The following is a 22836-nucleotide window of genomic DNA, read 5'->3' as shown; positions in this document are numbered from 1 at the left end:
GAATGTGTGTCTTACTTTTATATATTAGATTTATAGTAATTGTGATATCACTAACCCGAATTATACTTTATTTTGTATATTAGTATACTTTATTGTTATTTATATAATTAAGATATTATATAGGCATCATAAAGTGTAATATTATTTGATAAATTGAGATAGGTCAGGTCAATATAAATAATTGTCTAAGATATATATTCTTGAAAGTTTTTATAAAATAAGTACAATTACATATCATATGCGTTTATAATATACATTTTACTTTAAATATTAGAGTGAACTATATAAATGGTAGTACTTGATCTTTCATTTCGCTAATAAATAGTATCTGATCTTTATTTTATATCGTTTCTTGTACCTATAAATCACATTTTTGGTACCTGATACGATTTTCCACCCCAAAATTCCCTCTAAACAAATATCTTCTCTCATTCTCCTTACTCTTTATACTATTATTATTAATCAATATTAATATTATTATTTTGATATTATAAATTAATAAAATTTTTTTAATATCATTCAAATATACTTAATTATAATTTTATTTAATTATTATAATACTAAAAACTAGTAGTAATTAATAAATAATTATAGTATAATTATTTAAGTTACGAATCATATAATATTATATAATAATAATTATTGTCATTATTATTTTTTATAATAAATTAATAGCTAATGTCTTAATAAAAGTTTAAAATAGGGAATGAAATTCATAATGATATAAAGATTTGAATATTTTTAGTTAGTTGTTTCAACCCTAAAATGAGTATAAAATAATTTAATAAAAAATATTCAATTGATTTAATTACTTTAAATAATTAATTTAACTAGGTGTTTTGTTCTTGTTTTATATTATGAATGGAATTAGATGTATGTATAAGACACTAAAAAGAAAGAAGAAAAAGAAGAGAAAAGAAAAAAAAGAAACATAAAGTAAGGAGAAAAAAGAAAGAAGGAAGTAAGATAAAATACTAAAAAGAAAGAAGAAAAAAAGAAATGAGAAAGGAAGAAAAAAAATCACATGTTTGGTACTTCCTCCGTCCCATAATAGATGTTACACTTTCCTTTTTAGTTTGTCCCACAAAAGATGTCACATTTCCTTTTTTGGAAAAAGTTCCCTCACACATTAATATAAATATTCTATTTTCTCTCTCCACCTTAACACACAAAATAACATCTCTTAAAATCCCGTGCCACTTCCCAAGTATGTCATCTATTATGGGACGAAGGGAGTACTATTTAATTGGAATTTCCAAAATATCCTTCATAACCAAAAATTCACATGTTTGGTACCTAGGTTATTTTTGTCACAGAATACTAAAAATGATATAAAATAAATATCATGTATCATTTATGTGTGTACGTTAAAGATTAGGTATCATTTATGTAGTTCACTCTTAAATAAAATAGTGAACTACGCAAATAGTCCCTGAACTATGCGTTTTGCACGCAAATGACACCTAAACTTTAAAAATATCGTGGGTAGTCCCCGAACTAAGGGTAATCACTTTATGTTACTTTTTCACTATACAACACAATTTTACACCCAAAATGCCCCCAAGGTATGAAGGACATTTTTGGACTTTCATATCTAGGTACTAGATTTGATATATTTTTTTATCTCTCTCTAATACTGAATATGAAATTTTATTATAGTTTGAGTACCTAAAATTATATTATTCACTTCACTTTTTCAATCACTGTCAGATCTTCTTTCTCTCTCTTTCTCTAAAATATTTAGAAAGTAAAATATTAAAATAAAAAATACTTCTATGAAATTCTTTATTATCATTTTCCTCAAACACGTGTCGAAAAGCAGTCAATCACTTGAGATGTAAAAGAGGGATATAAAATGTTACTCCCTCCGTCCCACAAGAATATGCACTTTCCAAGGAAACTCCTTTAACTCTAATGAGGTGGGGCACATTCTCCACTAATAATACTTTAATTACTTTTTCTTTCTACATCTCTCTTACTTTCCCAATTTTGCATTAAAACTCGTGTCGAACCCAAAGTGTATATTCTTTGGGGACGGATGGAGTAGTATATTATACTCACTCCGTCCGTGAATAGGAGTCTCGTATTCCATTTTAGTCTGTCCGCTAATAGGAGTCTCGGTTCATTATTACCTTATATGATACTCCATCCGTCCCCAAAAAGTATAAACTTTGGGTTCGTCACGGATTTTAATGCATTATTGGCAAAGTTAGAGAGAGATAGATACAGAAAGTTTTTTAAGTATTGTTAGTGGAGAATGTGTACCACCTCATTATAGAGAAGAGAGTTTCCAAAATTGGAATGTTCATACTCTTTGGGGACGGAAGGAAAAGGAAATAGTGCACACTCTACAGGGATGGAGGGAGTAATATGGTCCCACCTTCCACTAACTCATTCCACTCACATTTCATTTAAAACTAATTTATGCACTATTTTTTAGCGCTACAACTACTTGCAAGTATACAAGGCAGAAATAGTATAGCTAAAGATCAATACCAGAATATCGAACACAAGAAATATAATTGCAACTGACTATCATGTACTAAGCGTTATATACTATCTAGAGAAACAAGAGTTTTGAGTTAACTAAGCAAAAATAAATAAAGCAAATAAAATAAAGTAAGTAAATTAAGCAAATAGATGAATTTCAAGAATAATGATTTCACTAACTCTTTAGTTATTCTAATTAGTTTTACGTTCATCCGACTCAAGTTTTACCACGATTTCTCTCTATCATGCATCAATACTCATATCATAATTATGGTACGAACATATAAGATAAACAATCAAAAGCTATCACCGATCAAAGATTGACAATAACCAAGGTAACGCCAATTAGTCGAACAAAAGCTCAAGAAAAATCAAGTGGAACGAGTTCTGAATATTAAGCATAAAAAGAACTACTTAAAAATTAATTAATATCAAACCTCAAAATTCTATTGTTTAGTAATCCATAGACAGATGAACAAAACAATAATTAAAGTACGAGACATGAAATAAACAAACAAAACCCAAGGATGAATCTTGAAGTCTTCTTGCTCCTCTTGCCTTGCTTCAATATCCAAGAATAGTGGAAGAATTAGGTTATGGAGTAATGAGGGAGGAGCCTTGGAGGCTCCCCTTTTGAAGGCTATGGATGGGTGAATATTAAGAATTAGGTTATGGGGTATTTATAGGCTTGAAAAGGATTTAAACTTCGTAAAAAGATTCCTCCAAGTAATAGTAAATATGAAATTTTCGTATCCCATACGTTAAGGAAAAGATTTAGCTTCACAAGGTAATGTCCGCCTAAATTCAACATTTGACAACTTTATGCAACCTTCATAGAATGGCCATAACTTTCTCCACAAAACTCCGATTGAGATGATCAAGGTACTAAAGAGAATCTCTTTTGAAGACGAAGAGAATGACATGTAGTACGCCCTAATTGAACTTCAGAATCACCAGAAAAATGAGTTTGAACACAGGTTGTCGTGCGCGACCGGCCCAGCGGGCTGCTGGACAGCTTCAGAACTCTCTGGACTCGTTTTAGCGACCGTTAGGTTGTGCTTTAGTTCCAGCTTCCAGTTGTGACCTTTTTATGCCCTTTTTTCAGCTCTATTTTGCACATTTCTCTCAAAATACCAAAATGGATAAAATATGCAAATAATGGACATGTAATGCAACTTTGACACTCAAAACGGACCAACTTAAAATAGTGCAAAATCCTAGCGTATCACTAATATATACAAGTGAGACCCCAATTCCACTAACTTTTTCCATCCACTTTTCTAACATTTCTTAAAACTTGTGCCACCAAGAAAATGAAACTCCAAATGGCGAACGGAGGAAGTATGATATTAAAACAGACATTATTAAATTTTTATTGAAGAACGGATATTATTTATGAATGAGAAAATAGTTATATATAAATATTAATATGGTGGGATGTGATCAATTGTTAACTAATTAGCAATCCAAAATTAAGATCAATTTTTAACCATTAGATTATGAGATTTAGTGGTTGATATAATGTGTGGATTATAATTTAAATTTAGATAATTATTATATAAAATTAAAGGGTATTAATGTCAATTCTCTCTTATCAAAATTATCTTAAAACTTTAAATTTACGTAACTCTCTCGATTTAAATTATTTTTTCACAAAAATATATCAAATTAAAGGTAATTTAATAAGGATTCTAACGAGATCTCAATTGCATATGTTCTGACGACATTCGAATGATGAAAATTGATGATTTTTATTTCAGTTTTCGTATATGTTGATAAGCAGATATTTTTTTATCAAAAATACATCTAAAAATCTCAATATAATGCATGTAAAATCTCAATAAAACTGTGTTGATATTTTCGTGTACTTGTGTTGAAATACTCATGTCATTGTGTTGATATTTGTAATACACTATGTTGATATAAAAAAAACCACGAAATTTATGATATGATAACAGAATGACGATCTTATCATTTTGTTGATATTTTGTATACTATTTATTGAAATTCGTAAGATTTAATCCTATCCACTCATTTTAAAATCTAAGAGATTTGGTCTTAATTTTCGATTATGATGTTATAAGTAATAGGAGAGTGATAAATGGCTAACTAATTAGTAATAACAAATTAAGACTAAATCTTAGCCATTAAATTAGGAGATCTAATGGTTAAAATAATGTCGGATTATATTTCAAATTAAAATAATTATTAAATAATCTTAAAGGGTATTATTGTCAATTCTCTCTCATCAAAATCATCTCAAAACTTTAAATTTACGTGACTCTCTCGATTTAAATTATTTTTTCGCAAAAAATATATCAAATTAAAGATAATTTTATAAGGATTCCAACGAGATCTCAATTGCATATGTTCCGATGATGTTTGGGTGATAAAATTTAATAAATTATATTTCAAATTTTGTACATGTTGATAAGTAGATTTTATCAACAAATGCAAAAATAATCTTAATATAGTGTATGCAAAATCTCAATATAGTGTAGGTAAAATATCAATAAAACTGTGTTGATATTTTCTTGTACTTGTGTTGTTATTCTCATGTCATATTGTTGATATTTATAATACACTATGTTGATATAAAAAAACACCCACGAAAATTATCATATGATAACATAGTGACGATATTACCCTTTTGTTGATATTTTGTCTATTATTTATTGAAATTTGTGAGCTTTAATCACATCCACTCATTTTAAAATCCAAGAGTATAGATTTAGTCTTAGTTTTGAATTATGGTGTTATAAGCATTACAAGAGGGCCCATAAGTAATATACCCATTTATTTAATTGAAAAAGGTTTCAATTACATAATAATAAATTAAAGTCGATAAAGTATTCATAATTCTCACAATTGCTAATGATATGATGCAGCCCAATATACTATAAGCCCAAACAGAGTCCAAATTATAACCCTAAATACTAATTTTAAAATGAAACAAATGAAAAATTCCTCTCCAATCCTATACAACCCAAACTCTCTCAAATTCTATCTAATTTTTCAAAGGGGGTATTAAATTTTCTTCTTCTCCCTTCATATCTCCTCTATTTCGAACATGAAATATTTGTATCTCAATTGTCATATTACCATATGTAGACTCAACGCAAAATTTGTTTTCCCATGACAATTAACGGTCCATTAATAGTGTTGGTTATGTAATGATAATAAAATTCCAGAGTGAAACACTAAAGATTTATTTGTAACAGCTTTTACCTAATCTTTTCACTTAATAATGCCTCTTTGGTATTAAGTTTCAACTTAATATCATCCGTTAGATTATATTGTTGAGCGGATTAGATTAGTAGGACATGTGATGGTCCGTTTTACATTATTAAATGGAATTAGTACATTATAGGGGTAGAAATGTAAAAACTGCATTAATATCCTCCTTTTTTTAAATTGCAAGTCCAATAATTAAGCGTGATTTTTGGAACAATGATTGGTATTCCAATTCCACTCTCTCTCTCATCACAAACGTCTCCCCCCATTTTTTCTCTCCACCAAAACCCTAGCCGCTCCAAATTCGCTGAGAAAAACAGATTGCTCTGTCGTTATCGCCCTAAAGAGGAAGTGAAATATACACTAGTCCGTCCTCTCTGTATATCACTTCAGTCTGCGGTGTTTTTTGCGAGACCGAGCAAACAATTGACGATGTTTTCTACAGAAGGCAAACAATCGACCGGCGTTTTACACATTCTGGCATTTTTTTGGATCGACAATGATTTAAAATGGTCTGTTTTTTGAAAATTTGTGGTCGTTCTATTCATTATTGAGGTTTGTCTGTTCATTATGCATTGTTTATTACGTGCTAAAGCATGTTGCACTGATGATGATGTGCTATTGCTATGCATTGTTCTGAGAAATTTGTTGTACGAACAGTGATTTTTGTTTTACTGCTTCTGTTCTTTAAGTTTCAGTATTTCTCATATAGGGTTCTTTTTATTAGCACTAAAAATACCTGCAAGTATATAGGTTAGATCTAGTATAGCTAAAGGTTAGTACTGGATATCGACACGAGGAATAAATTTACAAATTGTCTACCACATACAAAGCCTCAAATACTATTTGGAAAATCATGATTTTTTGGGTTGAGTAATTAACTAGATAGAGAAAATTAAAGAAAACAAGTAATGAAACACAATTGTAGTAAACTTGGTTTGAGAAAGCAGACGAGACAAGGGAATCCTAGGGTAGTGATTTCATCAACTCATTAGTAATTCTAATTATTTAGTTCTATGTTCATCTGACTCAAGCTCTACTAGGGACTATTCCTATCGTGTATCAATACTCGTGTCACAAATATTGTATTGACACATAGAATATAAACCACTCAAAGTCATCACCGATAAGATATAAATAATAATCAAAGTAACAACCAAGCAGTTAAATATAAACCAAAGAAAAATTAAAGTAAAACGAGTTCTGAACATTAAATAAAACAAAAAGAACTACATAGAGTCAATTACTTTCATCCCCTAGGTTTCTATAAATTTAGTTATCCATAGACAGATAATTTAAATATATATAAGCAAAATAAGACATGTTCAATCTAACAAAAACTAGATAAAAAACCCGAAAGAATTAATCTTGCTCTTGCTTGATCTCCCTTGAATTCTATGCTCTTTATAGAAGATGGGGGAATTTATGTGTAAAGTAGGGGATGGAATTGGGGCTCTAAGATTGGTGAATAATATGAATTAGGTTATGGGGTATTTATAGGCTTGAAAAAGGTTTGGAGAAGTTAAATTTCGTGCCCTATAGGTTAAGGAAAAGATTTGGCTTCACAAGGCAATATCTTCTTTCCTTCCTTGAATTTCCGCCTAAATTCCCGCCAGCATTTGACAATTTTGCGCTTCAGTTCCAGCTTCCAGAATTTGACGTTTTTATGCCCTTTTTCAGCTCTATTTTGCACATTTCTCACAAAACACATCAAAATACCAAAATGGATAAAATATACAGAATATGGACATGAAATGTGATTTTGACATTAAAAATGGACCAAATAAAGGCCTTAAAACAGTGCAAAATCCGAGCGTATCAGTATACACTGGCTGTTTAAATTGTTTTGACATTATCCAGTCTAAATTATTCTACGCTTGAGATTTTGTTGAAAATTTTTCATGTTAAATACATTATATGTTTGCTATTGATACATCGTGTAACATAAACTGTTGTTGAAAGAATTTGTTACATTACTGCACTATTTGAAGGGCTTGGAAAGAGACGAAAACACGATTAGAATGCGGATCAAGTTATATGGAATGATAACCGAACCGGTCGGATCAGTTAGCAAATGTCGTTGCCACTTAATCACTGCAGTCTTGCTCCAGCTCTTCCTTCCTTACCAAAGTAATTTGTAAACTCTCAATTTTGCACAACTTTAACAGTAAAGCGGCAAGTTCGGGGTCGATCCTACAGAGAAGTTGGTGTGTCGAGTGTGTGAGAAGTGAACAGGGGGTTTGGCTGCTGCCACGCTTTAACTTGGGAGTTTTAACTACTGTTTTTACTCTAGACAGAATTAAACTAGCTAGCTTGATCAACGGAACTTTAACTACTGGGTCAAGTGAATTGCAGGTGATAGCGGAAAAGTAAATGCGCGGATTAAAAGCAAAAATAACTTTGATTAAACTAAAACTGAGTACAACGTGAAATTGAAACTAAGCTAACACTTCGGAAACTAAGAAAGAGGTAAAAACTGAGAAGAATCTCAGCGGGAGACTTAAGATAACGCTAACAGAAATGAGTATTCTGCAACGCTCCCTTCGGTCGCCCTTTTAACTAAGCTATCTGGAGAGCTAAACTAAGCTAGAGAACTGAACTAAACTAAACTAGAGAGCTGAACTAAACTAGATAACTAAGCTAAGTTAAACTAGACGGAAAGTAAAGTATCGGATCCTCTCTTTGTGATGGCACACCCTCTATTTATAAGCTCGATTCGGCCTCCAGCTGGATAACGATCTTGACAGGGAATATTCACTCATGCTGAGAACGAGCGACTCATTGATTGCTACGTGCCCTTTCTTCTAGAATGACGACGCTTTTGAGTAACAGTTTCCTGACTCAGCTTCGTCCTTACGTCTCATAAGCTAGCACGTGTCCCCTTCTAGAACGTCGTCCTTGATAACAGAATGGTGCGCCATATCAAGCTCATTTCCTCACGTGTTCTTCTTCTAGGAGCCAGCGGTCCCCGCCTAACTGCTTGATCACTCCCCCTTGATCAACTCCCCCGATTCTTGGCCTTTTATCGCCTTTTGAACTTGCTTGATCAGTTCGGCCTTGCTGCCTTGGCCAAGTGGCATTTCTGCACATTTAACACTTGTTTTGCGCGATAAACCGATCAAGTAGCATACATTTTACCCTTAAACCGATGCATGAAATGAACCTTATCAAACTGCTCACACTTAAAACATACTTGTACTCAAGTATAAAGAAAAAGAAAAGAAAAAGATAAGGCAAATTTCATGCATGGTGTACTTATTTCACAAGTAAAAGAAAAAACGAAAAGAGAAACAAGACCTTAAGATAAAAACACGTATTCACATGCATGCATTAGACCGAATAATTTTCCGACAATCATACCCGAGGTCGAGGTCAATCCATTTTCCAGTAGCTTGTGTTCCTTCTCTTTCGCTTTTGCTTGATCAAGGTGTCAGTTTGTCAAGATTGCTCAATTTAAAAACCACTGTTGGATTCACTCAGTCACTCATTTCTCACCAGAGATGTTAGGACTGTTCACTCGGTGTTGCCATAAATTTAATACTTTGAATCGGTCTGCACAATATAGTTCCTTAATGTCTTTGTTTTGGGTTGTAACGGGGCTCAAGGGTAGTAACGTATTAGGGTAAGGTCCTAGGGGTTCTAAGTTCAAAAATAAAATTTAAAAAGAAAAATCACATGAGTCAAAAAGCCAAAGATTTGACTAAACTCGCTGGACCAGATTTGGGATATTTATTTCTTCCTCTTCTTGATGCTCCTTCTCGGTCAAATTTCGACCTTTAGCCTTATAACTTTCGGCTTTTTTTTTACTTTTGATTTTCTAGGTCAGGTTACAACTATTTCCTGCCCCTTTCTTTTTCTCAAACCTTTTCTTCATTCCTAATTTTTTATATGATCAACCCGATTGTCTAACTTGATCAACCCGTCTACCCTTTATTTTGAACATTTTATCGCCATCCCCTTTTGTTATATTTCATTTCTTTGACCCATTTTCTCACGTGATGTAAAACGTAAAATTTGGTTTTAAGGCTTCAAAGAATGGGTAAAAGTGTATGGGCTCAACGTGGTTAACTAAGGGGTGCCTTGATTAGTGAGGCGGGTTTGTGGAACGAAGGAAAAGAAACGGCTCAAGTGGTTAAGTCCTAATGCCTTTAGTCCCTACTACTTGTGCAATTTTCATCTCAATACTAAAAGTCAGTCTCTCGTAAAAATATCTTAGTAGAAAGTGTTCTACTTTTGGCTTATAACTCACATATAGAGAGGCTTCACAGTTGGTTTAGAAAGTGAGCGTTTCCATCATACTTGCGTCGTTCAAATTGATCAAGTTTTTGCAATTAAGTTTTTACATGCATATTGCCTAATTTATTACTAACTGGAATTTGTTATTTTTGAAAAATTGTAGCATGTATGATTCTACTGTAACTAACCCGTCCCCCTCCCACTGCATATGAACTCGTCCTCGAGGGACTGGATGCAGTGGAAAAAAAGGGTTAGGCACATGCATCGGCACAACAAACAAGGGAAACTTCTCACACATTGGGCTAAGTGTGAGACAGTGCCAGCGATCAACGCATGCTAACAAATAAAAAAACATACAAATAGGCAAAATTGACAAAAACTTCCATAAACTTCTCACACTTAGTCCATACACAGGACTAAGTGTGAGAACGGAGTCAAAAACACAATTTACACAAAGAAACAGAGTTAAGGGTAATACTATTGTCTTCTAGATGGTTGAATCAGGGGATGTTGCACGTCTTCCTTATTGCCTCCATTACACAGGCCTTCCTTATTGCCTCCAAGGCGTTCGCGCTTATCGGAGCTCATCCTCCTTGGTATTTTTATTCTTTTTCTCCTTCGCGCGGGAAGTATGTTGGTAGCGTTAGTAAGCCCCATAACTTGGATTGGTATGGTGGCCCTTATCAGGGGGAGGAATGATACTTTCTTCCCCCTTCATCTTGCTCCCTTCCTCTGCTATCACCTGGTTGCCCTCCACAGTCTTGCTTGCTTCTATGACTGCTCCTGTCCCTTGGTACGCTTGTCTCTTCTCATCCACTTGCTGCTTTGAACCCTCAGCTTCAAGAAGCAGCTGGTTCATCGTCTGGCGGCGCGTCCTTCTCGGGATGGAGTCATCCTCTGTAGTCGAAAAAAGGTTACATTCTGCCTCATTTGGTCGTAGTAGGAGATCACTGGGAAGAGGCAGCCCTTCTGCTGGTGGTGGCGAAGCGGGGTCCTTAGACTGAGAAATTCCTAGGCGGGCTGTGAGGGCGGTGTAAATCTCCACGGGGTCAGCGCCAGTGGGAAGACTTCTGAGTACGGAGTCCACAAGCCTTATGTCAGCCGGGTCCACATATTGGAGCGGGCGATGAATCTAGGAGGCAATAACGGGGTTCTGGTGGTTGGTGGGCTGGGTGGTGACAAGGATCTCAGATTATTACTGTTGATACCGGCTCCTGAAGAAAATGAGGAAATATTGGAAGTCTAGAGTTGATTGCCCTGCATTTCTCTCTGATTATGATTGCGGGTGATTTGAATTCGGAAAGAAGTAGAAGAGGATATAGCACACAGGTTCTGAAAGTAGTTGATGGAAAGTGAGATCCGAAAGACCCTTTTTATACTGCAACCCTGACTGTTGAGATTCTTGCCCGTTTGATATCTCTGCGTCTATTCAGACTTGTGTGACTCTTCACGTGCAGGCGCACCTTTTTAGAGTGCCAAGTGGCAAAGCTTCTCCAATACGCTTTCTCCTTCTCTCCAAGACGTCTTTCCATTGTGACAGTTGGCGCCGCCTGACACCTCTCTAATTACTGCACACGTCTTATCATCACCTGCCTTTGTCAACTCAATCACTGTACTACTGATTAAATTAAAATTGCACTAATCAAGTGGATATTTTAATTCCATATGAAATCTCAATGAGTTCCACTTGATCAGTTTCCTTTCTTCCGTCCGATCTTTGATTAACTAATAAAATAAAACTTAACACACTAAAAAAAATATTTACACTAACAAGGATTTGACCGGGTCCGCTTGGAATGTCACTTCATCAGATTAAAAGATTTAGAATTTATTGCTTGATCAAGCAGACTACCCATGAGTACCCGATCACTCCTTTTACCTGTTCACTAGCACGAGCTAGGCATTAGTAGTGGAATGTCATCCACCACATACGCCTCCATTCTGTCCCTTCCTGTCAACTTGCTCGCCACCAAGTAGTCGGCCATATCTGCAAACAATGGCTCTTTTCGTCCTCTGCTTCCTTGTTTGGCTTGATCAATTTTCCCTTCCTGGTAGATCCACTGTCTTTCGGGTGTTGACTGGGTCAGGTGCAGGTGTTTTTCATGGAAAACGTCTGGCATGGCTTCACCGTTATCTTCTTGTAGAATTTGGCTCAGGTGATCCGCCTCTCTATTCTCACATCCTTTCTTATCCACTGCTTCCCAGTCAAATTCCTGTAGAAGAAACACCCATCTGATGAACCGTGACTTTGATTCCCTTTTTGCCAAGAGATATTTGATAGTCGTATAGTCTGTATAGACCATCACTTTGGACCCCACCAGGTACGACCTGAACGTCTCAAATGTGAAGACTACCAATAGCATCTCATTTTCGGTCACATCATAGTTTCTTTGTGCCTGATTTAGGATTTAGAGGCGTAGAAGATGTCGTAACTTTTTTCTTTGATTTTCTGACACAACACTGCCCTCACAGCATAGTTGTTAGCATTGCACATCAATTCAAAACGGTGATTCCAGTCGGGGACGCGTATAATCGGAGAACTTACAAATCGGTACTTCAGAAATGTGAACGCGGCCTTGCAGGCATCAAAGAATTCAATCTTTATGTCATTCTGGAAAAGCTTCGTCAGAGGTTGGGCTATCTTTGTGAAATTCTTGATGAATCTCTTATAGATTCCGCCGCGTCCCAAAAAGGTTCTGACCTCCTCCTGGTCGGTAGAGCATGGGAGTTTTACTGCCCGCGTGTGCAATGCCTTGATTGTTCGAGGGTCTACCCAGTTCGAATTCTGCCTCGTGGGTGTCAGTTTCGGTTGACACTGGAAGAGTAACTCTTCCTCCCCCACAATGAACTCTTCCAATCTCAGGGCGGGGCTAAATCTGCGTTGTCGATCAACGTGGGACGCCACTCTTTTTTTTAGAATTGAATGCATATACAGCTCCGGGTAAATTTCTATCAAGGCATGCATTTTCCAATTGACTACCCCTTGACTCAGCCTCAGTTCTTCTATCATCAGTCCTCCTTGTTCTTGCAGGTTTGATTTGACTGGTTTTTTATTGGCCTGGCTGGTAAGGCTATTGAGAGTCATCGGCGATGCTAGTACGGAAAGTAGTTGCCTTGTAGGCGAGGGATCTTCCTTCAGCATTCCTTTCAATAGGACGGCTTGGTCAGGTGGTTTCCCGACCCTTCTTAGTTGGGTAATCTCCCTTGACCCGGCTGGTTGTGACGGCTGGCAAAATTCCATAATTGCCCTTCTAATGGCATGATGGTCCATTTCTCCAGTCATCGCCGTATCAAACCATTTCGTTGCCTCTCTCTTGAGTTGTTCACCTTCAGCGGTACCAGAGGGTGGTTCTTTTAAGGATTTCTTTTCCAGATACTTTTGTTTCCGAGGGCTGATAGCGTCTACTGTTTGAATGCTCTCGATGTCCCTTTGCTTCCTCACAGCTTTATCAATTTCGAAGGTAAGTTGTTCTCCATTAAAACTCAGCTTCATCGTCCCTTGGCGGACGTCGATGAGTGTGCTGGCTATGGATAAGAATGGCCTTCCCAAAAGGATGCCAATAGACTCTTCCGCTTTTGGCTTTGTCGTCTTTATGATGAAGAAGTCAGCAGGGTACATGACCTTGTTTATCTTGACAAGTTCATCTTCCAGGACTCCTTCGGGGTAGATGCAAGACCCGTCTGCTAACTGTATCTCCATATCGGTTTTGACAAGCTTAGCATCTTCCAGCTTCTCGTATACAGAATACAACATAATATTGATGGAAGCCCCTAAGTCGCACATTGCTTGCTTCATTTGGACATTTCTGATGGAAATTGGGAGCGTAAATACCCCTTGGGTCGGTCTTCTTTGGTGGGAACTTACTGGGTTGGATTACACCGGTCTTCCTTTCTGCTTCGACCATCCTCCCTTTCTCAGCAACATGTTCACGGGTGCTAGACTCTCCCTTTTTTACGACTTGATCAAGGGCGATAGACTCAAAGTTTCCATTATGATTGAATCTAGGTGTTGGAAAACTCGCAGATGAACTTTGACAAACCGTTTCCGATTTCATAAAGATTGTACTGACATTCTCTTGTCTTGTAGGTTGTTGCACTGTGGCTGGAAGCTTTCCTTCATTCCCTCTCAGCTCGCCCAATGACATGGCTACCTGGGACAATTGCTTTGTAAGCATTTCAAGTGCAGCCCTCTGTTCTTTCTGAGTCTCTTGTATTTCTCGCATTGCATCTTGGGGCTGATGCGAGATTATCGCATCTCCTGGGCCTTCACTTTGCTGTCTGTTATACCTCTGATTAAATCGGCCTCCTCCATGGCCTTGCTGATCAAGTAGCCAGACAATCCATACTGTTCCGGTTGATTCTGGGGCAAATGATTTTGCTGGTTCCCTTGATAATACTGTGAGTTCCCTTGTTGGTTTCCTCTTTGGTACTGCGGGACATAATTCACCAGTTGATTGTTTGACCGCCTTCCCTGATTGCTAAACTGAGGGGTATGATGCTGGTACCCCCAGTCTCCTTCCTGTTGTTGGCTTTACCAGTTAGACTGTCCTCCACTTGACCAGTTCCTTTGAGGTCCACTTGACCACCCTGCCTGACCTCCCTGCATTCTGTTCCCTCCAGTGTTCGGCCTATCCTAGATTCGAGCAGGCCAGTTGGGCTGCCCTTCAGAAGGTTGCGATGGTTGGTTCTGATTCTGATCAGTCCACCTGAAGTTGGGGTGGTCCCTCCATGGAGCATCCCTTTGCTTCCCCTGGCTCCAGTTGCCATTTGCGTTCCAGTGGCCAACGGCATTTACTTGGGCTTGCGGCTCTACCTCTGGGGGAAACTCGCAGTAGTAATAATGATGTTCTTCTGGTGGTGACGACTGCGGCACATACTGTGGCTCTTTTGGTGCAGGTGGTGGAAGCGGCCTGGCTTTCTCTACTACCTCCAGCAGCTTCTTTTCCATTTGCTCAAATCGAGCTTCCAACTTTTCATCATTGAGCGCTACTGCTGCGTGTACTACCCCTCGTCTGTACTGCCCTCGAGATGTTTCGTACGACCACTTGGCCTCAATAAGCCTCTCCAAGATATTTTTGGTTTGGCTAAATGCGGTTTTCGAGAAATCCCCTGGAGCTGCGAGGTTGAGGTCGTTCTTGCTATCCACAGTGAGTCCACTATAGAAAACAGAGTAGACTTCCTTCTCCTCAATCTTGTGGTTGGGGCATGCTTGAAGCAAACCTTGGAATCTGTCCCAATACTGGCCGAGGGGCTCATCGTATTCCTGCCTAGCCTCTGTAATCTCCCTTTTCAGGGCACTTGTCTTCGATGCTGGAAAGAAGGGAATAGCTTTAAGCCTGTAATCTTCAGATGTGGATCCAGCCGGCACAGGCTGAATATCACAGTATCGGCAGAATTTCTCCAGAAAAGCGTACGGACACTCCTTCGAAAGACCGTAGAAGTGGGACAAAACGGCCAGTACTCCCGATTTGATCGCGATGGTCCGCATCCCAGGAGTAGCGGCAATGGCATGTGTAGGCTCCCTGTCGTCATGAGCGTGTAAAGAACCGATTCCAGAGTCATTGTCGGCGAGGGCCATCTTTACTCCTGCTTGTTCAGGTGGTGGAGGTTGTGTATTTTGCTTGGCGGCTGCTGCTGCTTCTAATGTGGCTCTGTAACGAGTGGTGACAACTCCGGCTTCCTGGACTCTCCAATGAGCGTTAATCTCTCTGTATAGAAAGGGGTGATTCCAGTGTCCACCGCGTTGGTACCTTCTCATCAACAGTGAAAAACAAAAAATGAGAAAACAAGGAAATAAAACTATATACACCTACGCACTACGCACAAACATAAAGTAACACCATGCTTCCCCGGCAACGGCGCCATTTTGGAAGGGCTTGGAAAGAGATGAAAATGCGATTAGAATACGGATCAAGTTATATGGAATGATAACCGAACCGGTCGGATCAGTTAGCAAATGTCGTTGCCACTTAATCACTGCAGTCTTGCTCCCGCTCTTCCTTCCTTACCAAAGTAATTTGTAAACTCCAAATTTTGCACAACTTTAACAGTAAAGCGGCAAGTTCGGGGTCAATCCCACAGAGAAGTTGGTGTGTCGAGTGTATGAGTAGTGAACAGGGGGTTTGGCTGCTGCCACGCTTTAACTTGGGAGTTTTAACTACTGTTTTTACTCTAGACAGAATTAAACTAGCTAGCTTGATCAACGGAACTTTAACTACTGGGTCAAGTGAATTACAGGTGATAGCAGAAAAGTAAATGTGCGGATTAAAAGCGAAAATAACTTTGATTAAACTAAAACTGAGTACAGCGTGAAATTTAAACGAAGCTAACACTTCGGAAACTAAGAAAGCGGTAAAAACTGAGATGAATCTCAGCGGGAGACTTAAGATAATGCTAACAGAAATGAGTATTCTGCAACGCTCCCTTCGGTCGCCCTTCTAACTAAGCTATCTGGAGAGCTAAACTTAGCTAGAGAACTGAACTAAACTAAACTAGAGAACTGAACTAAACTAGATAACTAAGCTAAGCTAAACTAGACGAAAAGTAAAGTATCGGATCCTCTCTTTGTGATGGCACACCATCTATTTATAAGCTCGATTCGGCCTCCAGTTGGATAACGATCTTGACAGGGAATATTCACTCATGCTGAGAATGAGCGACTCATTGATTGCTACGTGCCCTTTCTTCTAGAATGACGACGCTTTTGAGTAACAGATTTCTGACTCAGCTCCGTCCTTGCGTCTCATAAGCTAGCACGTGTCCCCTTCTAGAACGTCGTCCTTGATAACAGAATGGTGCGTCATATCCAGCTCATTTTCTCACGTGTTCTTCTTCTAGAAGCCAGCGGTCCCCGCCTAACTGCTTGATCACTCCCCCTTGATCAACTCCCCCGATTCTTGGCCTTTTATCGCCTTTTGTACTTGCTTGATCAGTTCGGCCTTGTTGCCCTGGTCAAGTGGCATTTCTGCACATTTAACACTTGTTTTGCGCGATAAACCGATCAAGTAGCATACATTTTACCCTTAAACCGATGCATGAAATGAGCCTTATCAACTATGTTGTTTTTAATTACTGCTTGTTATACTATGGTCTCAGTAATGCATTATTGATGTATAGTATTACATTATGGACGGATGTCTTCGTAGTGCATTATTGATGTATAGTATTACATTATGCACGGATATCTTCTTATAATGTAATCTGTCTTCCTTAGTACTGAAATGTTGTGCACATTATGTTCTTTGATAGTATTACATTATTGATCAGCAATAATACATTATGATATTTAATAGTATTACATTATTGATCAGCAATAATACATTATGATCTTTAATAGTACGCAACTTTTAGAAATCCATTGTTCTGTACTAAGCAACATTATAGTCGGGCACAATGTTACATTATTGTTTGGTAAATCTTACATTATCATCTAAACTCTCGGTTTACATCATGTAATATGTGATTTACATTATTTATTACTATAAATATGTATCTTCAACATGTGTTAACGGTGGTTTCAAAAAAAATTCATAGTTGATTCACTGACAAAATTCAAAAGGCCAAAATTAGCTAGGTTCATCCGACGGTGTTCAATACATGTTGTGACAATGCCATGAAGAAACACACTGGGCCATCTCGACGATGGTGTGTGTGTGATGCGCCATATGTAGACCTTCTTTGGGTATAAAGACCAAGAATGAAAGTGCGGGCTCACAACAAGAGGTAAAAAAAATCTGGAAATGTTGAGGATTAAGGTCACCCGGATGTTATTGATATGTGAGCACAACATACAAGGGAAGTTGAATCTAAGTGCAGCTTGAGTTTAGAGTTGTGGGTCGATACTTATGGTTTTAGTTTAGAGTTGTGGTTGATGAACTTGAATTCTTAAAACAATGGTTTCGTACTATGTGATTTTGAAATGGATTTGTGGGTATTTTGTCTAGATTTATTACGATGTAAAGCACTTGAGATGGTTCGAATGTTTGTTTTTGAATGGTCGTGTCCTGGTAATTGAATGTGTTTTTTTTATAATAAATATTCACTACATAATAATGTAAAGTTAACTAGAAAATAATGTAGCATTAAAATCAGCGATCATATAAGTGACCCTTATGCATTTTAATGTACATGAATGTCACGACCCAATTCTCATTAAGGATAACAAGAATGGGTGATTCGCGACTAATGGGGGATTAAAGAAGCGGGGATAGAAAAGGGGTAAAATCTGAAGAACTTGTCGAAGGACAAATGTGATATTACCAAAATAACAGTCGAGTATTTGGTACAATCTAAAAATAGGATGTTTAATATGTCAACTGAATCAGAGTTCAATGATGAGACAATACTATTCTCATTCAACAAAACACAGCGGAATAGGTCCCAACTGAACGACTTCGTGTATGAAGACACGAATCGTCGAGATATCCACAGGCTTATTCAATAGCATCGACTCCGATCAATCTTTTCTCCATCCTGACGTTCAACCTGCACGTTTATAAATACATGCAGGGCTGAGTACAGGAGTACTCAGTGAACACGTGCCGAAAACAAAACATACAATATAAGTTGTCACCCATTCACAGTATCACCCGGGGGTTTTTCTTAAAAGGCCCGAGCATACTAAATTCTTTTGTGATCTTAAAAGTCCGACTGCAGTCTAAGTTCTTTTGTATTCTGCCATGTCTGAGAAACTAGTGTGTCGTGAAGGTGGCCACCTTCAACGAACACCCTCGCCGGCCAACCTCTCTCTAGGATGGCTCACAGCTCTTGTGCACTTAATTCCGAATAGGATTTGCGGTCCTATTGGGAACCGAATTCGTTACTAACCTTTTGGCATCGCCAAAAGTCTCGGCATATAGCCCTATCAGACAGGTCTCAAAAATAAATATTTTCTGGCATGACAACAACTTTAAAAGAGACGATCACATTTTCATTTTTCAGAAAAGATATTTCATACTTCAAAACATTTGCTTTATATCCACACTATAGTGCTGGATATTAAAAGAAAGCCCACCTCTTGTGCTTATCTTCACTTAAATTCCTCGCTGGGCCTCACTTGCCCCTGAATATTTTTCTCCCTTGAAAATAGCGTAACACGCTAATTAGCACTTGAACTATTTCTCTGAAAAAGAATGCATGCATCCTATAGGATAGCATCTATCTCTTAGTCTCGGCTTATAGGATTTCTCTTTAAATCCTAACTTGGCTTTACTGCTCTGCAGCACTTAATTATTTTCTTTACTTCCTTTGGAGAAATTCTATTTCCTCAATAAAATATGGATTCTTAAAATCCCTCCTTAAATTTCTTTTTTTCGGAATTTTCTTAAGGCTTCTTAAGACCTCTTAAGGCCGCCCATGGCGTCGCGGGGCGACGCCGGTCGGCCCTCGCTTCTCCGCCTTAAAATTTTCCATCCTCGGGAACTCAATAATTTACTCGGGAATTAATTAAGCTCCAAGCTCAATTTCTTAAATTAATTCCACTCCAAAATATAAACTTTTCCCAAGTCCACTAAATTAATTTTAGCTCATTCCAATACAATCTCTTGGCCCAAAGCTCAAATAAATGACCCCATGGTCCAATTATTAATTAGAGCAGCCCACATTTTCCAACTGATTACGTGGCCCATTCTTTTTACTTGAATCCTGGCCCAACTTCTTTAAATAATTGGCCCAAGTACTTACTCAATAGGCCTATGTAGACTTAGCCCAATTAAAAGGAATATACTCCCCTTTCTTTCGGTCAAACCACCCATATTCTCCAATTTGAGGATTACAGGAAGACAGCGTCTTCTCCCTCACGCCCCAATCCTAGAATTTCTTCCGAGAAAATCGGGTTTCTAGGCCAATTGGCCTTTAAAGTTACGCAAATGTACCCACTTTGTTATCTATTCCAGTTATAGGAAACACGCCAACCTCATTGGCGTGTTTATAAATAAAAACGCCAGTGACATTGGCGCGTCATTACGCAAAAACGCCAACTGTGTTGGCGTGTTATATGTTGACCGTATTTTGGGTGTATTTTCAACCAATATACTTAAATTTAAACACGCCAACTTTGTTACCGTGTTTAATTGAACACGCCTATGATGATGGCGTTTTTATGTTATAAAACGCCAATTTCGATGGCGTGTTTAACTAAAAAACGCCAATTTCGTTGGCGTGTTTAGAAAAAAACGCCAATTGCGTAGGCGTTTTTCTGTTGAACCTTATCTCCCAGATCTGCCCCAAAATCGCAAAACCATCGTCACATTCCCTCTCCAAAACGGCGAAAAAACCTCCCAAAACTGAAAAACGCGAAAAATCTTGCCTTGGTCGGATTGAAGGGTGTAGATTTCTATTGTGGCTCATTCTTCCAAATATTAGTCCTCGTAATCGGTTAGTATCTCGAATTTTGTACTCATTATTCTTCCAAACATTAGTGTACTAATATTTGTGTTGGATTATTATGATAGTATATATTGTAGTGTAATTTATATAATTATTTGCTGGTTTGTTATAGTATTATAAATTGTATTGTAATTAATAGAAATATTTTGACCAATTGTTATGGTATTATATGTTGTAGTATATCTAATTTTTTACCCATATTTGATAGGTTGTTATGATAGTATATATTGTAGTGTACTGTAAAGAAATATTTTTGACCAATATTTGTGTTTGACATTAATGCAGATAGTATGACGTGGTGTGTCTATTTATATTGGGGTGGAAAGATAATTCCCGGAACAGTTATTTCATATGATCCTCCTTTTGCAAAAGGATTGATTATGTTGGATGAAAGTATTTCCTACGATAAGCTTGTGGAAACAATTTGTGAAAGGATGGGGATAAACATATTTGAAAACAAACTTCAAATAGTATGGAAACGTCATATATGGCATGGATCTTCAATCACGTATATAGGTATTTTACTAGAAGAAGTATACATGCCAATAATGTTTAGTGAGAGTATGACTACAGGAGGTCAAATTGAATTGTATGTTGAGTATTCGTCAATTACTCAACAACATAGTCATCTTCTCATGAGTAATGATGTTGGTACGTCTACGAGAGGCCGAGAACCATATTTCGCTGCAACACAAGATTTTGATGTTGGTACGTCTACGAGAGGCCAAGAACCATGCTTCGATACAACACAAGATTTTGATGTTGGAGGCGTGCATTTAGGGGACAGTGACAACTGTGATGTGATTGAGGCCATAATTGGTCCTGATAAAGCCGACTTTCTTGATCCACAATCACCTTATGATTCTGAAGATGTCGACCCGGATAGTACAGATTCAGATGGTGCTTCGTCGGATGAGGACCAATTTGTTGCTCCAAGCACATCCATTCCGGTTGGAGAAACAGTGGTTGGAGAAACATCAACTGGAGGAAGAGCAGTACGAGAAAGAGTAGTTCCACAGTTCCCACAGCCTGGTATGAACTATTTTCGCACCTTACCAGGTCCGTATGATAGTTTTGATCCAAAAAACTTTGAGTCTGATGATCTCAATGTGCATTATTGGAGTGAAAAAGATCCGAGCAATGTCGGGTTGCATACTAAATTTAAAACCAAATTGGAATTGAAGTCAGCTGTCACTCATTGGCATTTGAAAAAAATCCGCCAATATACAGTCGTTGAAGGTAAAGGAAAGAGATGGCATGCAGTTTGTAAGTGGCCACAAGGAAATCCGAAAGATAAGTCCTTACCTAAATGTTTGTGGGAGTGCCGAGCAACACTGAGGAAGCATGATGAACACTGGCAAATTAGAGTGTTTAGCACTGCTCATACTTGCATGGGGGATCGTAATTATAATGGGCACGCTAATCTTACGTCGGGTATGATAGCGTTGAGTGTTCGCCATCAAATAGAAAACGATCCTTGCTACAAGGTAAAAGCAATTGTGGCGGATATTGAAAATAGATTTCATGTGAAAGTTAGTTACAAGAAAGCATGGTATGCTCGGAGGACAGCTATTGAGCTTGTGTATGGTTCGTGGGAGTGGAATTTCAAAGTTTTACCAGCTTATTTGAATGAGGTGCAAAGACAAAATCCTGGCACAATTGTCGAATGGTTGCATGATGACAGATCAAGCAACGGTATGAACAAGGTTTTCAAGTACGTATTTTGGGCTTTTGGTCCAGCTGTGGAGGCTTTTCAACTATGCAAACCAGTTTTAACCGTTGATGGAACTCATCTACGTGGACGATTTCGAGGTAAAATTCTTATTGCCGTTGGATTTGATGCTAATAAGAAATGTTTGCCTATTGCATATGCCATTGTTGATGAGGAAACCATACAAAGTTGGAATTGGTTTATGGAACGTATTAGACTTCACGTGGCAAAGCATGAAATATGTGTAATATCAGATAGGCATGTGGGAATCATAGATGCAATGAATTCTCCCATATGGAAAGAAGAACCCAATGTGGGGCATCACCGATTTTGCTTGGTACATGTTAGAAAGAATGTTTTGCAGAATCATAAAGGCATCATGGTAAAAAGACTTGTTTGGAAAATTGGTATTGCTACCAAGAAACGCAAGTTTAAGAACAGACGTCGTTTGCTTCGAACCATCAACGACGAGGCCGTGCAGTACCTTGATGCCGTGGAGTTAGAAAAATGGAGTTTGGCGTATGACAAACACAAACGATGGGGTGAGATGACCACTAATATGGTGGAATCTTACAACAATGTGTTGAGAGGCGCAAGACAACTCCCAATTAAAGCTTGCATTGATCTGATATTTTGGAGGACAATAGAATGGTTTAATGAGCGGTCACTTGCAGCAACACAGTGTGCCACACCACTTACCCCGTGGGCCCATGCAAAGGTGTGTAAATCTGATGTAAAAGGTCAATTACATAATGTGAGAGTCCCAAACACAATTGCAG

General features: G+C 37.7%; 1 protein-coding gene across 1 annotated transcript; it reads right to left on the bottom strand.

Moving 5' to 3' along the window:
* Positions 1–11846: 11846 nt before the first annotated feature.
* Positions 11847–14183, bottom strand: LOC121809046. Its single transcript, XM_042209596.1, has 3 exons — positions 13826–14183; positions 12431–13731; positions 11847–12356 (listed from the first exon to the last, which is right to left on the bottom strand). The coding sequence occupies exons 1-3, from the start codon at positions 14181–14183 to the stop codon at positions 11847–11849; spliced, it is 2169 nt and encodes a 722-aa protein (XP_042065530.1).
* Positions 14184–22836: the final 8653 nt, after the last annotated feature.

Source organism: Salvia splendens, chromosome 6, assembly GCF_004379255.2.
Source record: "Salvia splendens isolate huo1 chromosome 6, SspV2, whole genome shotgun sequence".
NCBI lineage: Eukaryota > Viridiplantae > Streptophyta > Magnoliopsida > Lamiales > Lamiaceae > Salvia > Salvia splendens.
Note: the sequence above shows the minus strand (reverse complement) of the source record. Positions and strands in the feature narration are given on the sequence as shown.